Raw genomic sequence first — 16,879 nt, 5'->3', positions numbered from 1 at the left:
TTAGGTTTATTATGACTTAAAGTGTTTATTACTCCAGATAGATAAACCACATTTCAGAGTAAAAGTATAAATGCAGGACTTCAGTTGCAGCCAAAAAGAAAAAACGTTTTTGCATTATTTTATTTTAATATAGCCCTAAATTTAACATTTAATTTTATTTTAGTAAAATGTAAGCCAAGCCCAGTAGCCTCTGTGCAGGATGTCCTGTATGTAATTTGCTCCACACATAGTCACGTTAAGTTTTGTTTACATGGAGAGGAGACAGGTCAATTGTATGAGTTAAGTAGAGTCAGAGGAAAGCAAACTATAAAGCATCCATTTCCCCCCCAAACAAAAACAGGTCTGCATTGAATGTTTACTGTACAAAAGAGATAAACTTGCTTCTTGCTCAGATAGAGTGCCTGAAAGCAATATTCCACAATTTGAGTTTCCTACACTGGCACAAGAAATAAAGTCTTCAAAACCATGGGTACTGGAATTGAATGTTTATTTTTTATTTTTTTTAAAGAAACAATCTGCGCTCCTTCTGTTTATCAGGTGAATACATGCATTTTAGGTCATTTTTGGGTGGGGTTAACACTTAAAGAACAAGTAACATTTGGGGCTAAATGAAATACCAATGGAAGATGGTAAAAATAAGTCAAATATTTAAGTTACAAGCAAAAAAATATTAATGCAACCAGTTAGATATTAAAGCCTGCTTTCTCTTACCAAAAAAATGGCACAAATCAAAAAAGCTTGACGAATTTAGTTTAAATGGTACTAAATTGAATGCAAAGCTTCAAAGCATTAACTTAAACAGAGGCATTTATTATTCCACTTGGGAAAAAAAATTAAAACAGATCAGGCTCCATGTGTAGTCATATTTGGATAGATTTAAGCGTAAGTCACATTTAACCCAGTACTTTCCAGAGTATGTGTGGAGCTCCAACATTAGTACTACTACATGTAGTAACTGTCTCACATCAAGAAATCCCAATGTTCAGCATCAAAGATCTAAGGAAACAAAGATATCCTAAATTGGTTTAATTGCACAATTATGAATTAGTTCAACTAATAAGTGGAAGGGGGCTTCAGAATGTTTTCATCATTGAGTGGCACATTTGTCTATTCAAGGCTGATCATGACACCCACCTGCTGTTTCTATTTCATGGGTAAGAAATACCTCTGCTTATATCCTACAAGTAGGTCATTTTGCAGAATTAAAGTTGCTTTAACACCTTTTCTACTGTCTTACAATCCCATTTTACAAGTCAATCTTGGTTTAAAATGCAAAGTCTCATAGAATTGAAATTAGTTCTATACTTTATAAAAGAATTATAAATATCACACAAAGCCCTATGGCTTTAGGTCAACAGTAGTAACTTAATTGTACATACACTGGCAGCTTTTTTACATGGTTTGCCGTTAGACTGCAAACAGATTTTTTTGTTTTTTTATTTTTTTATTTTTTAAGATTCTTAAATGGTTCCATGAACTGCAAACTTTTAGCACAGTACTATGGAACTGTTGAAAAACTCCTGAACCTGTTGATTTATATACAAATTAAAAACAAAATCATTCCTCTTAGAATATATAAAGATGGCCTCCAAAATTTTTGAAAAATACATGATGTATCCCGGACTTTGCCCTGCCTTTGATGGAGAACTTCTATGCTAGAGGACTTTTTATTATAAGAAATTGAAACAGCTGTAACCCTGCCCCAGCTGACCAGGCAGGAGAATGTTGAATCAGAGGCTGGCTAGTAGAATGTAAACTTACCTTAAATTGCTTAAGCATACACTCACTTGTGGCCAAGATATATTAGAACAGAGTTCAAAATCATGATCTAACTTAGGCAGAAAACTAGAATAGAATTTTCAGTATGGTGGTTCTAGCATAGCTTGGCCCCATCCATGTGTTAGATCTCTGTTTAGCTGCAAGTGAATGTAAGGCAAGCTTAAAGAATGCCTGTTTTCTATTACAGTGTGGATGGGGCCTCCAGTTCAAACATTCCCTCCTCCCCCTCAAGTCAGCAGCTCTTCATCTCCTTACCCCTCCCTATTTTAGCCCTCCTCATAAGCAGAAGCTTTTGAACGAAAGTTCTTTGCCAAAAAGAAGAAATCAAGATCAGATATTTCTAAATGTAAAAACAAAAACAAAAAACTGTTTTAACTTAGAAATTGTTCTCCTTTAAGTAAAGAGTTTTTGAAGTGTCTGCACTTAACAGTACTGATTTGCAGAGTGAGCATCTTTGATCCACACCTGACTTTTTGGATTTAAATTTAAACTGTGTAGCCAGTTTTCAACTTTACATATTCATCAGGACATTCAGTTAAAGACATTGTAAGAAAGCAGGTTTTATCTTTGAAAGCCATCCAATGTTATTTTACATTTACTGAAAAGAAAGATCTTTTCTTCAGAATTAAAACTAGAAGTTAAGTTATTGTCTTAGCACTTGGCAAAACCTGCACGTCACTTCATCCTAAAGATGATGATGTCACACACAAGCTAGTCACTCCAAGCAGTTTCCATATGTGACCAGAAATCTTGCTCGTCAGCAGACAGAACACAACCCTTTTCCAACTGTTCCCCATTCCCTCACCTCCCACCCCTCCCCAACATGGGCAATTACTTCACACAAAATGTAAAATGGCATTCGGTTGTACACAATACCTACCCTTCACTAATACTGAACAAAAAAGCCTATTCTCCAGTTACAGGACATTTTTCTCTAAATTTAGGTCAGCACTGGTGCAGTTTGCACTGTTTATGTTTACAAGGATAATACCAGTAAGTACATATATGTTCTTAAACTGAAAATGTAAAACCCTATGACGTTAATTGGGGGAAAAGTTTAATGTTGCTACTTCAGAGCACTAAAACACACAAAGTGAATCCAATAAAGATCCTTGTATTGAGTCAATATTAAGTATTAATTGCATGACCATCATAGCACCTCTTTACATTATCACACAATCACCAGAATTATCAACTGCTTTTAAAACTAAAAAGGGCACAGTCCAATATTTATAACTTGCACACTGTTACTATATAGAAACTAGGTGCCTTATACAGTGCTGCGAAAATGGAAGCCTGCAGATTTGACAAAGATGCCAAGTCATATTTTAGACGATTTCAGTCAAACTGGCAATACTGTTGAAGCAAATACTCAACACAGCAGGAAATAAGGACAAAAGCATTCTATAACCAAATAAAACATCTGATATTTCCTTTCCCTTTAAGAATACAAGTAAGGTCACTTTTAGCCTTGGAACGGATACATGTTCGCCTATGATGATCTTGCTAACTACTACACAATATCTGATGTCCTCTGCTAAGAATATAGTTTAAGAAAGCCGTAGTTACAAGAGGCATCTACTGTAATACCTAAAACTTCCTTATGGCAATTATTGAATTCACTTGTTTTAAACAGTGAATATGGGAAGATGGCCTCATGTTTCCTTTTCAATAGTACTCTGAGGATCAAGTGGCTTTCAAGCAGCATGGTGGGTTTGAAATTTTTGCAGTTTAGATCATTCGGTTGCGTTTATGAGTTGGTGAGTCTGTAATGACATCGCCACACTGGGCTGAGGTACGCTTTCTAGTTCCACCATTGTCCAAGTGGAGTGCCATTTCTTCTGATATGAAAGTGTTCAAATCAACATCATGGAGTCCATTTCTCCTACGACTAGCATTGGAACCACTGCTTACGTGAGTGGGAGAGCCTGGGGTACTTGAACGAACGCTTATACTAGCCATTGCACCACTAAGACCTAGAAAAAAAAAGAAAGAAAATATTTTAAAAAGGCAATAAAGCAAGACAGAAGATGAGCTAGTTTCCTGCGCATTATAAGGAACTACACTGAAGTTTCTGTAATATGCTAGAAAAGTCATAGGTCAGATAACATTCCATTACCACTTGCATGTATATATGCCTGTGTAGGCACTGAAAGTCAGCCCCTTCTCAGCATGTAGAGTTACTAAAGTTGCTTCCTATACAATGCACATGAAATTAGCTGTTTACAATCTCGTGATATGCATCAATTACTAGCGAGGAAAAAAACCTGCTTCACCCAAATCCAGATTTCTGAGTGTATAGACAACCTATCCTGAAATGTGTGCTTTCAATTTAAGCAGTAATCAATTTAAAAATGAACTCTTCTTACTATGTAAGTACTTTAACTGCCCTAGTAGTGAGTTTCTAGGGCATCTGATTTTGATCTGATTTCCTCTAACTCCCAGAATTATTAGTACGAGTCCGAAACAAAGCTACATTTTCATTTGGTAGGAATTGTGTTGATATGACAAATAAGACAGCATTTATACAGCAACTAAACTGAACAAGGTTTCAAAAATAGTAAAGTTTTTACTTTAAAGTTGCTTAGTCTCAGAAATGCCAGAAGATACCACTAAAGTTGTTTAAACAAGCCCTTAACTTGGTTGAGATGTCTGAATAAAGCTATACAAACATTTTATAGATGGCAAGGTACCTGACACAGCATTTTGGATATGAGATTTGTGAACCATTTCTAGATTGTAATCACTAGAACTTTTCCATTTTCAGTATCTGAATTAACACTATTTTACTGTTGAAATATTTGTGACTGTTCCTGATAATTACAGCAATATTCAACAACATTCTCTGTTACATAAGCACACTAGGACATATTACTGCAGTGTAAGAATTCGGCAAAAGCAGAGTGTTCTAATGCATGATCAGCCCTTATATACTTGTGTGTTTCCACAGAACATATGAATCTACCAATTCTTTCCCTACAAACTCATTGTCCTGATAATTTCAAGTTAAGATAAGTAAGTGCTCAGATTCATGACACTTTATTTCAAGAGCACCTGGAGAGGAGTACATTCACTATACTGATTGCTAATCAAATGGAAGCTGTGAACTAGAGAACAAAATACAATCAATATCACGTAGAAGAGCTTACTCAGGTTTACTGGAAGAGAACAAAACAATGCAACCAGAAAGGAAAGCAGCCAGCAGAACCAGATTGTCAACACACATCACTTCTAGCAAGAGGAAGAGTAAAGAAGCAACTATTGAAAGTCACGTCCACGCGTTACAAAGAGTTCAGTATAGGATCTTGAATATATAACCTAGATCTGTATGGTCAACTTACATCTATTTGAGGTATTATATCTGCCTAGGTTCTCTGGGAATTTGACTTAAAAAAAAAAAAAAGTCTGCCTAGTGTTGCTGCAAGCAGCCCACACAAACTACCTGGAAATCTGACAAATACATTTAAAATAAACTTAAATTTTGTTGAATAAATTAAGATTCAAGTGTGTACGGTTCATTAATTTTTTTTAAATGAACTTTAGACAAGCTTTAAAAGTTCATTCTTATTTAAGTTTCCTACAGGGGTTGTTTTCACAGGCCTATATTGCAAGACCATCAGCTTAACAAAAGTTCTCATTAAAAAGGAAAAAACAGGACAAACAGCAAATGAAGTACTCTAAGTGCAGAGAGACTCATGGACAGAGACTCCATGGATATTCATGCTACTGAAAGCTAGAGTGAAGTGCATTTAGAGTTAAAAACTAAATTGCTAGATTACGTGCCAGCATCACAGTACCTGCTTTTCCCCATAACAAAATAGTGAACCATCAGTAAAAGCAACATTAAAATAAGGTGATACATCAGAAAGGAAAAGAACAAGTCAGCACTTTGGAGTCGATTTCTAGTTGCCAGAAACCCCTTTTGAGAGGACAGAGATAGGGAGACTGCATACAAAAGGTGGAGTGTGGTGGTGAGAGGAGAAACATACTAACAGCATAACTGACCTCTTGTATGTTAATGCTGAACAAGGGCTTAAATACTGCAAGCTGAGCCCTGACCACAAACCAGCAATGAAGTCAATGGGGCTCCTCACAGAGCAGGTTGTAAGAACAGGTTAACAATTCTGACATATTCTTAGTGGAAGCTTGTGTTTGTTTAAGAGCACTAGTAAGTGCTTTTCCCAAACACATTTTTAACGCAAGATAAAAATCCAAGACATCCCAATAGTGGTCCTCTGGGCACTACCAAAATATAACTATTAAATAATGCTTCAATTCACAAAGTCACTGGAACAGCTATTTTGCAAAAGCAAGAGATGTCTTTAGATTTTGAAGATATATTTAACACAAAAATAAGATTTGTTTTAATATTCCTATGACTACAGCCAAAGTTACACAACAAATCTTTTTTGAGAATCACATAGTATTACTAACAAGGAGTGCAGGGCAACAAGTGTGATAGTGATGCTTTTCCTACTTATGAATTTACAACTTGCATGCTGCCATAAATTTGCAATTTTTGCAGATTACTAGAGAGCCACTCATGGCATTCTGCGCCAAAAAATTAAAAATTCTGCACACAATATTTTAAAATTCTGCACATTTCTCAAAATAACACAACATAATCATACCAGTTTCAATTATTTTGGTAATTTATTTCAAAATATCTGTCAGCAAGTATGTCTGTAACAATACAGACACAAAAATTCCCCAGGAGCAGAACGTTCAAGAAACCCCTATGACAACCCAGTTCCTGTTTCTCTGCTACCTTCCCCCCACCAAAGCCCAGCTGGGGGGGCCACATACCTACAACCCCTCCCTCCCAGAGCCTAGCCATGCCTCCACATCCCTTGGCTCCCGAACGTCCTCTCCCCCCAGAGCCCTGGCCCAGATAGCCTCCCCCACTCCCCTCCAGGGCCCAGATACCCACTCCCCTTCCCCCCCCGAGCTCAGCCATGAGGGGGGCCCCCTTGCCCAGATACCCATGCCTCTCCCCTCCCAGAGACCAGCCGTGGGGGCCTCCCCTTGCCCAGATACCTGCACTCCCTCCCAGAGCCCAGCTGTGCCCCCCCCATCCAGACACCTGCCTCCTTCACCCCTCCCCCCCACCCCACTCCACCCCCCGACCCCAGGGATCCAGAAGGAGAAACACCCTAATGCTTTTTCCCATGCTTGTGTGGAGTTTCCTGCACCCACTCTCTTTCCCTCAGGGCATGCTGGGAACTGCAGCTGCCAAGAACCCTCTAGCTCCCTTCACTCCCCTCAACAACATCTTCTATGTGAGAGCTGGGCTCTGCTGGGTCGAGCGGACCCTAGTGGCGGTCAGCACTGCTGCCCATTTCTGCGGGAGAAAGGAAATTCTTCACACACAATGTTAATTTCCGCAAAATTCTGCATTGCGCAGAATTCCCCCAGGAGTATAGAGAGCTGCACTATTAGTTATGTTGGTTAAATAGTCACAATACTGATTGTATGACTGATAAGTATCAGAGCAAGTTTCTTGTGAAGTTCTTAATTTGCACCACGTTGGTTAAGAATTGTAAGATTTACAAGCTAAAATACAAAATGATGAATGGAAAATTTAGTAGTATTGTCTCTGGTATAGGAGTACCCGAAGGTTCCTGAAAAAGATCAAATGTTTCAAATTCAGCTAAATTTAAGTTTATTTTAAATGTATTTGTCAGATTTCCAGGTAGTTTGTATGGGCTGCTTGCAGCAACACTAGGCAGACTATTTTTTTTTTAAAGTCAAATTCCCAAAGAACCTAGGCAGATATAATACCTAAAATAGATTGTAAGTTGACCATACAGATCTAGGTTAGTGAGCTGAAAGTCCAGAATTGAAGCTTCTTTTAACTTGGTATTTCTGTAAGGACGAGACTGAGGTTTAATTTCAGATACCACTGTCAAGTGCTACCTTTTTGAAAGAAGTCTGTCCAAGTGACAATTAACACTGGGATAAAAGTGTTTTGATTTTTGAAGACAGACACCTAACCCAGAATTAAAGTGTGCACTTGCTATGCCTGAAGAAAAATAAAGATTGTGAAGGGTTACAGTAGTGCCTGAAGCGATATTGAACATTCACCTTACTTTCAAGAAATTTAGATAAATTTGCATCATGGTACATTTAAATGCCCGTGCAATAACCAGGACACATATAGAAAGGTATTAAAATGAGATTACAAACAGGCCTGCTAATTCACAAGGACCAGGGAACCCATTTTGAATTATTAACTTCTACAAATAGAAAGAGAACACTGGAGAGCAATGATAACGTATCACAAGATGTACTTTATTAACTGTACTTTAACTTGCACTACTTCATATCAAATATGCAAACTGTAGTGTATTTTGCAATAATGAGATTTTAAGACAGCTTTAATAGAGCACTCATTACTAATTTTTTCTCAGTTAACAGAGACTAGCATTACACACAATTTAATCCTTTTACTCAGGGTAAACACTGCTCATTGTTCTCTTATAAACTACTGCTCTGGTGACTGTTGTACCACAATTTAAAGCTATGTTACCAAATTCAAATATAGAAGGTTTAAACAGATGCATTGTAGAGTAAGTTACATAGCAGCTGGATGTTTGAAGGAGGATGTCAGTTTTATTAACAGAACGATACTTTAAACTCAACAAGAAACAAGACATTGTAGGGCAGTGGTTTTCAAATGTGGGTCCGCAGACTACGTCTAAGGGGTCTGCGAAAGCTTACCACAGAACAATAGTTTTCAACCTGGGGTCCGTAGACTATATCCAAGATTTCCAAGAGGATCTGCACCTCTATTCAAAATATTTTTATGGGTCCACAAATTAAAAAACTGTTGTAGAGCAATGACCCACAGTTCAGATAAGACAATCCTTGTGTGAAGAAATCATTCCAATAAACTTAAGTTATATCTTCCTTACTGTGCACTGTATCAGGCTCTAGTTTTCAGTGTGCTCCTACAACAACACTACCCAAGCAACTAAATGGCTTAAGTGATTAGATTAACAGGAACAGATACTAGATAGCAGTAGTGAGAAGGAGAGAACATTATTAGTAAGGAGTATAAGACATTTCACTATTTCAAGTTCTAGAGTAAGGAATAAGCTAACAACTTTTTTAGTGTCTGTGCAGGTAACTGATATTTCAGCCACACAAGGTAGGACATTCACACAACCTTTATACAAGCAGTGTGTTACATTGGAGGGGACCTTTCATTACATGATCAGTGCTGGCCAATCACTATTCAGCACAAGAACTGCATTTTAAGTATTGGTGCATATGCAGCATGATTATATAAACAATTGTAGTGCACACAATAGAGAAACTAAGAAAAATGTAAAGCAAGAAAATGTGTTCATCTTCATTGCTTCTTTATGCTGCATCAAGACTGCATTTTTGAAAACTTCTGCTTGCTTTTACATTTGAAATATTAAGCTGGGACTTCCTTCTCTTTACTGAAAGGCTTGAGATTGAGTAGCAGCAGCTGTATCACTTTAGACTGATAGGTGCCACAGGACTCTTTGCTTCTTTTACAGATCCAGACTAACACGGCTACCCCTCTGATACTTTAAACTGAAATTCAGCATACCCTTCCCCTCAATTTAGGGGTGAAAGAAAGAGGAAGAGTTCCAGGGTTAAGTTACAACGCATGACATCACTATTCAGATTTGCCAACTGTTGCCAAAGTCTTCCAGTAAAGACAAGAAAGCAACACTAGTATTTCAAGTGCAAGTAAGTCAAGAGCTTTTTTAGAGTCTAATATTAAAGATGCATATCTTAAGCATGAAAAACCATCTAAAAATATTAGCGGAAGTTGCAGTACATTAAAATTTGATGGCTGTTAAAAATAATTTCAGGTACAAACATTAAAACCGTACACATTAGCAAACTAAACAAGAGCCTGGAATGGTTAACTAGAGAGGACATGTTTCATGAAGGAACTCAGTGCCATGCAGTAGAATAATGGTTTCCCATCTTTCATGACGTTCCCAAGAAAGATTCATTTTGGAAGTAGAAGTGGTCCACTAGGAAAAATTAACTTGTATCTCGAATGCAGATGACAACCAGTAAAGTCTCTGGACCAGTGTGAGAACCACTGTAGTTGAAGGGAAATAATAAATCAGCAAAATAGGAAGAGGATGTAGTTTAAGTAGCAATTACTGAAGTCTTCTGGATAATTTATCCAAGTTCCAGAGAAATTTTGGTTTGTTGAAATTAAATGTCCATTTTAAAAAAAAATTAAGTGGAGACACAAGGAATCATCATCTGAAGTGTACTGTGGAAAAACAGGATTTATTAAATGTCTATTGCTACATATAGCCACCTATTTATTGCCACTCTCCACAATGCTCTCCATGACACCAACTGCAAAAATAAAGTTTCATTCTCTATAAAGTTATAGCAACCTATGTTAATACAGAAGTGACATACCAATAGTAAATACTCTCTACTCCACACATCTTATTCAGTACCGGGCAAACTGACTGAAACTACAGTAAAGAACAAAACTGTCAGACACATAAATGGATCATAATTTGTTGAAGAGTCAACATTTTTTTGTAAAGGGAAATCATGCCCCACCAATCTACTAGAATTCTTTGAGGGTGTCAACAAGTATGTAGACAAGGGGGATCCAGTGGATATAGTGTACTTAGATTTTCCAAAAGCCTTTGACAAGGTCCCTCACCAAAGGCTCTTTAGCAAATTAACCTGTCATGTGACAAGAGGAAGGTGCTCTCATGGACTGGTAACTGGTTAGAAGATAGGAAACAAAGGGTAGGAATAAATGATCAGTTTTTAGAATGGACAGAGGTAAATGGTGATGTTCCTCAAGGGTCTGTACTGAGACCAATCCTGTTCAACATATTCATAAGTGATCTGGGAAAAGGGGTAAACAGTAAGGTGGCAAAACTACTCAAGACTGTTGAAGTCCCAAGCAGACTGCAAAGAGCTACAAAAGCATCTGGAAAGAGCTACAAAACTGTGTGACTGGGCAACAAAATGACACATGAAATTCGATGTTGATAAATGCAAAGTAATGCACATTGGAAAACATAATCCCAACCATACATATAAAATGATGGGGTCTAAATTAGCTGTTACCTCTCAAGAAAGATCTTGGCAATATCTTGGATAGTTCTCTGAAAACATCCACTCATGTGCAGCGGCAGTCAAAAAACCAAACAAAATATTGGGAATCATTAAGAAAGGGATAGATAAGACAACAAACAAACACACACCATATTGCCTTTCTATATATCCAAGCTACACCCACATCTTGAATATTGCATGCCGATGTGGTCACCCCATGTCAAAAAAGATATACTGAAATTTGAAAAGGTTCAGAAAAGGGAAACAAAAAATATTAGGATTATGGAATGGCTGCCATATGAGAAGAGATGAATAAGACTGGGACTTTTCAGCTTGGAAAAGAGATTAAAGGGGGATATGACATAAGAACGGCCTTACCGGGTCAGACCAAAGGTCCATCTAGCCCAGTATCCTGTCTACCGACAGTGGCCAATACCAGGTGCCCCAGAGGGAGTGAACCTAACAAGCAATGATCAAGTGATCTCTTTCCTGCCATCCATCTCCATCCTCTGACAAACAGAGGCTAGGGACACCATTCCTTACCCATCCTGGCTAACAGCCATTTATGGACTTAACTGGATAAATTCATGGTGGTTCTCTTTTAAACGCTGTTATAGTCCTAGTCTTCACAACCTCCTCAGGTAAGGAGTTCCACAAGTTGACTGTGCGCTGCATGAAGAAGAACTTCCTTTTATTTGTTTTAAACCTGCTGCCTATTAATTTCATTTGGTGACCCCTAGTTCTTGTATTATGGGAATAAGTAAATAACTTTTCTTTAACCACTTTCTCCATATCACTCATGATTTTATATACCTCTATCATATCCACCCTTAGTCTCCTCTTTTCCAAGCTGAAGAGTCCTAGACTCGTTAATCTTTCCTCATATGGGACCTTCTCCAAACCCCTAATCATTTTGGCTGCCTTTTTCTGAACCTTTTCTAGTGCCAGTATATCTTTTTTGAGATGAGACCACATCTGTACGCAGTATTCAAGATGTGGGCGTACCACTGATTTATATAAAGGGCAATAATATATTCTCAGTCTTATTCTCTATCCCCATCCTGTTCGCTTTTTTGACCGCCTCCGCGCACTGCGTGGACATCTTCAGAGAACTATCCACGATGACTCCAAGATCTTTTTCCTGACTCATTGTTGCTAAATTAGCCCCCCCATCATATTGTATGTATAGTTGGGGTTATTTTTTTTCCCCCCCAATGTGCATTATTTTACATTTACCCACATTAAATTTCATTTGCCATTTTGTTGCCCAATCACTTAGTTTTGTGAGATCTTTTTGAAGTTCTTCATAGTCTGCTTTGGTCTTAACTATCTTAAGCAGTTTAGTATCATCTGCAAACTTTGCCACCTCACTGTTTACCCCTTTCTCCAGATCATTTATGAATAAGTTGAATAGGATTGGCCCAAGGACTGACCCTTGGGGAACACCACTAGTTACCCCTCTCCAATCTGAGAATTTACCATTAATTCCTACCCTTTGTTCCCTGTCTTTTAACCAGTTCTCAATCCATGAAAGGACCTGTCCTTTTAACCCATGACAGCTTAATTTATGTAAGTGCCTTTGGTGAGGGACCTGGTCAAAGGCTTTCTGGAAATCTAAGTACACTATGTCCACCGGATCCCCCTTGTCCACATGTTTGTTGACCCCTTCGAAGAACTCTAATAGATTAGTAAAACATTATTTCCCTTTCCAGAAACCACACTGACTATTGCTCAACAGTTTATGTTTTTCCTATGTGTCTGACAATTTTATTCTTAACTATTGTTTTGACTAATTTGCCCAGTACCAACGTTAGTCTATACAATCATGACTGGTGTGGAGAAAGTAAATAATACATATTACGTAATACAAGAACTAAGGGTCACCAAATGAAATTAATAGGTGGCAGGTTTAAAAACAAACAAAAGGAAATATTTCTTCACACAACATACAGTCAACCTATGGAACTACTTGCCAGAGGATGTTGTGAAGGCCAAGACGGTAACAGGGTTCAAAAACGAATTAGATAAGTTCATGGAGGATAGGTCCATCAATGGCTATTAGCCAGGCTGGGCAGGTATGGTGTCCCTAGCCTCTGTTTGCCAGAAGCTGGGAATGAGTGACGGGGGATGGACCACTTGATGATTACCTGTTCTGTTCATTCCCTCTGCGACACCTGGCACGTGGCCACTGTTGGAAGACAGGATACCTTTGGTCTGACCCAGTATGGTCGATTTAATGTGTGCTGTAGTCATAAGAACATAAGCTCTGCTCTTCTCTTTGAACCCACACACCTGCATATTCCTTTAGCAAGCACTATTTGCTACTGATATTGTGTGGTAAACTACTCCCTCTCAAAATACAAAAGTAAAAGGGTGATGGAAGGCTGGCATCTCTAGCAGGGAAAGTTACGTATCTTTCTTATATACTAGAGAATGAAGCCAGAGTGACCTTTTCAAATGGTGAAGAGAATGTGGTTGGGGATGACGTGGTGACTAGGTTAAATCATCAAGTAACCAGGTTCTTTTTGCTATGGTAGTATTAGGGCTAAAGCAATTAAATCATTGTCAGCAAGTTTTTGGAGGAGTGATATCCATGAATTTAATCCACTTTATCAGTATTTCCCTACATCCTTCACTCCCATCACTCTGAGGGTCACGGCACTTGTTCCAGAAGAATAGAGGTGAAAGAATCCCAATCATTGACAGACCCAGAGTTACTGCCCTTTTGATGAAGTACGTTCAGAATGGAGTAGCAGAGACTGCTAAAACTTTGGAATACAGTACACACTGACCATGCATTTACCAATCAGAGCAGCATTACAAATGAAGTGGCTTGAAAATGAATTATTTCAGACATAGTGTTACTCATCAGAAAGCTCCAGTGTCACGTGCAGATCCCTCATAGCCCAGGGTGCTACTTTACTATTCTAATAAATCAGAAAAAAGCAGAGCTGCAACAGAGATCCTGTGGCACAGGGTAAGACAGCACAGCAAGCATGCCATTCCTACTCATTTTGGGGGGGAGGGGGGGGGAACAGTGATCATGCATTAAACTCCTTTAAGAGAGGTACATTATGTTGAGGGAGTTGTGATTAATTAAATGGTTCTAAAACTGGTCTAGGGAGCATGCACTGGTAGGTCACAAGCTGCTGGGTACTCCCCTCCAGCTGCTTCTATTTTTTCAGGGTCTTCATTACAGAGCACATGGATGCTTGCAGAAGCAGCCAGAAATAAAGAGCCAGTCTAGCTGCCCCTACTAGGAACTGCTACCAGAGGAATCAGTCACTATTTATATTAGGGTTTTGTATAGTTCCCACCACCATACCACTGGTTCTAGATTGAGAAAGGAACGTGGAAGTGTGTGGCTGGGGATGAGGGGGCACACAAGGAGACCAGGAGCCACATGGAGGAGAGCAAAAGGAATTGAAAGGAGAACAAAGGAAGACTTAAGTGTTTAAAGATTAGGGGTTTGTCCTTCAGTACCAGGGAGATCGACACTGCTGCAATTAATGCAGCAGGTGTTGATCTAGTGGTTCTAGTGAAAACCTGCTAAATAGACATCAGAGCGCTCTCCAGTCAAGTCTCGTACTCCAGCTCCCAGAGAAGACTAAAGTAAATCGACTGGAGAGCATCTCCTGTCGATGCAGCACAGTGAAGATAGCGGGATAAGTCGACCTAAGCTACGTCGACTCCAGCTACGTTATTCATGTAGCTGGAGTAGCGTAACTTAGGCTGACTTACCCCAGTAGTGAAAACAAGCCCTAAGTGAGAGCTGCTCCACTTTCAGAGATTTGGTACTGTTTCCTACTCAGCAAAGGCCTAACCTCCAGGTAAAATCCACAAGACTGCCAGCTAAGAAATCTAAGAGCCCTGTCATATCTCCCATATTAAGTTAGTAGAATTGGGGAGAGAAGGGAGATCAGGTCTTTACAATACATGTGAAGTTGAACAGAGTGCAATTTTGGAGAGAGAGTCTCCAAAGGTACCTGAACCTTCTCTCTTCCCTACACATTTTGGGTAGACTTGTTCACTTTCTCAGACTAACCCATGGCTACAGGATGTATGTTTTTTGGAAGTTGAGAAAAGAAAGCACTAAACAGATTCAAATAGCAATTACTCAAACACTTTGAACACTTCCCTATTCCTGTGTTAACATAGCTTCTCCTTCTCAACGGATTCTAAACACAGAGATAACTTCATAGATGTATCACATAGCAAGGATAGCTGCTCCCTCCTGCCCCCAGACCCAGCGTGCCGTGCACCTCCCCCGCCTGAGCCCTACACTGCTTGCCCCGGGCCCCCACAGCGCCAGGGGTGGGAAGAGGCAGAGCCCAGCTCTGAGCGGGGGCAGTGGGGGATACTGCCCTGCCGGAGGGAACCCCGCAGCTCTGGCACCTGGGAGTCAGTGGCCATCCTCTCAGCTCTGCCTGCATGGGACTGGGGAAGCAGCTGTCAGCGCCTGCCCCTCTCACCCCTTGCACCCCCCATCCTGCTCGCAGCCTCTTCACTTGTACCTCCCCCCATGGCTCCTTTGCCGAACCCCTTCCCCTTGTACTCTCCCTTCACCCGCACCTCTCCCCCTTATAGCCTCCCCCAGCCCTCTCCTCCCAGACCTCCTCCTTCTCCTGCACCTCTTCTCCCGCAACCCTCCCGATACCCCTTCTCCTCCTCCACGAGTACGTCACACCCCGCTTCTCTGCCAGTGTAGAGCCCTCAAGTACCCCCACACTCGCTCCTCTGCCTGAACCCTCTTTACTAGATCCCCATCCCTTTCTGGGTACAAGGTTTGAGGGTTAGTCCCTATGCCTTCCATGTGCATTTGGGTGCATGTCGGGGAGAGCCCAGGGCTGGGGTAGGGGGCAGCCAAATTTTTTTTTGCTTGGGGCAGCAAAAAACCTAGAGCTGGCCCTGCCCCAGCAGGTGCGGGGCCCGCCTAGTGCCCAGCAGCGGAGAGAAGCTGGGGCCCCGCACCTGCTGGGGACAGAGTACTCTGGGGCTGCGGGCGCTGATGTCTTCTGTCCTCGCGGTTTCTCTATGGATTCATATATTATGTAGTATTAAATATGATGTGTTTTGTATTATTTAATGTACGAATACAAAATAAGCCTTGAAAAACTGTTGGCACCCGCCACTCTCTTCTGAAAACATGAATGTGCTACTGGCCACAAAAAGGTTGGGGACCACAGGTCTAAAGAATGGTAAGGGGAATGATATGGAAAGTGACAGATTCTTGAATTTTGTCTAATGTATTCAGACAGAAGGAACTGTAGAGGAATGCAGTCATTTTAAAAAGAATAGGTAAACATGAACCTGGTCACCAGATGAATAGTGTAAGATAGAATCACAGAATATCAGGATTGGAAGGGACCTCAGGAGGTCATCTAGTCCAACCCCCTGCTTTGGGGGGGGGGGGGGGGAAATAGACTGTCTGAGGAAGAGAGAGAAAATGTGTATCAGGACGAACTAATCCAGTGGGTGCTTGACTTGTAGAGTTGTATGCCAAGTGAAGAAGTGAAAGGACATTTCTAGATATTATAGTACAATTGAAGAGTGGGGGCAGCTAGACAGGAACTTGATGAACTTTTTCCATACAGTTCCTAAATTATTTCCTCCTGGGGGAATTCTGCACTGCTGTGCGCATGCAGAAATGTGTCACACTGCAGATTCTCTTTGCTTTTCTGCAGAAAAATTGATTCTGTGGGGAAGCAAAGAGAAGTTGCACCAGTGCTCACTCACCCCTCCTCAGCAGTGTCTATTTGGGCAACCAGGGGAGAGGTAAGTCACCCTGGGGTCGGGTGGGAAGAGAGGATGACTGGGGGTATCCAGCCCCACCAGGGACATTAGTCACAGCTTTGAGGGGGAGGGTGTGGGGGGGGTAAGATAACAGAGATGGAATTCCCCCTCCTCTGCACAGAGCAGCCCGGCTGGGTCAGATCAACCTCAGAAGCTTCCCCTAGTTGGCCTGCAAGAAGCTCTGAATCCCGTGTGTGTGTAGGGTGGGGTGGGGGGCGCATGA

At 40.3% G+C, this 16,879-nt stretch overlaps 1 protein-coding gene across 2 annotated transcripts in view; it reads right to left on the bottom strand.

Moving 5' to 3' along the window:
* Window positions 1-470: 470 nt before the first annotated feature.
* C11H16orf72 (chromosome 11 C16orf72 homolog) overlaps window positions 471-16,879 on the bottom strand; it is a 26,777-nt gene continuing 10,368 nt past the window's right edge. Inside the window, exons 4-5 of one of the 2 annotated variants that reach the window (XM_044979626.1) lie at window positions 3,694-3,755; window positions 471-996 (exon numbers count right to left, since the gene is read on the bottom strand). In XM_044979626.1, the coding sequence (XP_044835561.1) occupies window positions 961-996; window positions 3,694-3,755 (98 nt within the window). In that variant the 3' untranslated portion in view covers window positions 471-960. Of the gene's footprint in view, window positions 3,756-16,879 lie in introns of both variants that reach the window. The other variant, XM_044979625.1, reaches the window with a different exon arrangement.

The sequence above is a fragment of the Mauremys mutica genome, chromosome 11 (genome assembly GCF_020497125.1).
Source record: "Mauremys mutica isolate MM-2020 ecotype Southern chromosome 11, ASM2049712v1, whole genome shotgun sequence".
In the NCBI taxonomy this organism is placed as follows: domain Eukaryota; kingdom Metazoa; phylum Chordata; order Testudines; family Geoemydidae; genus Mauremys; species Mauremys mutica.
This window is presented reverse-complemented; position numbering and strand designations above follow the sequence as displayed.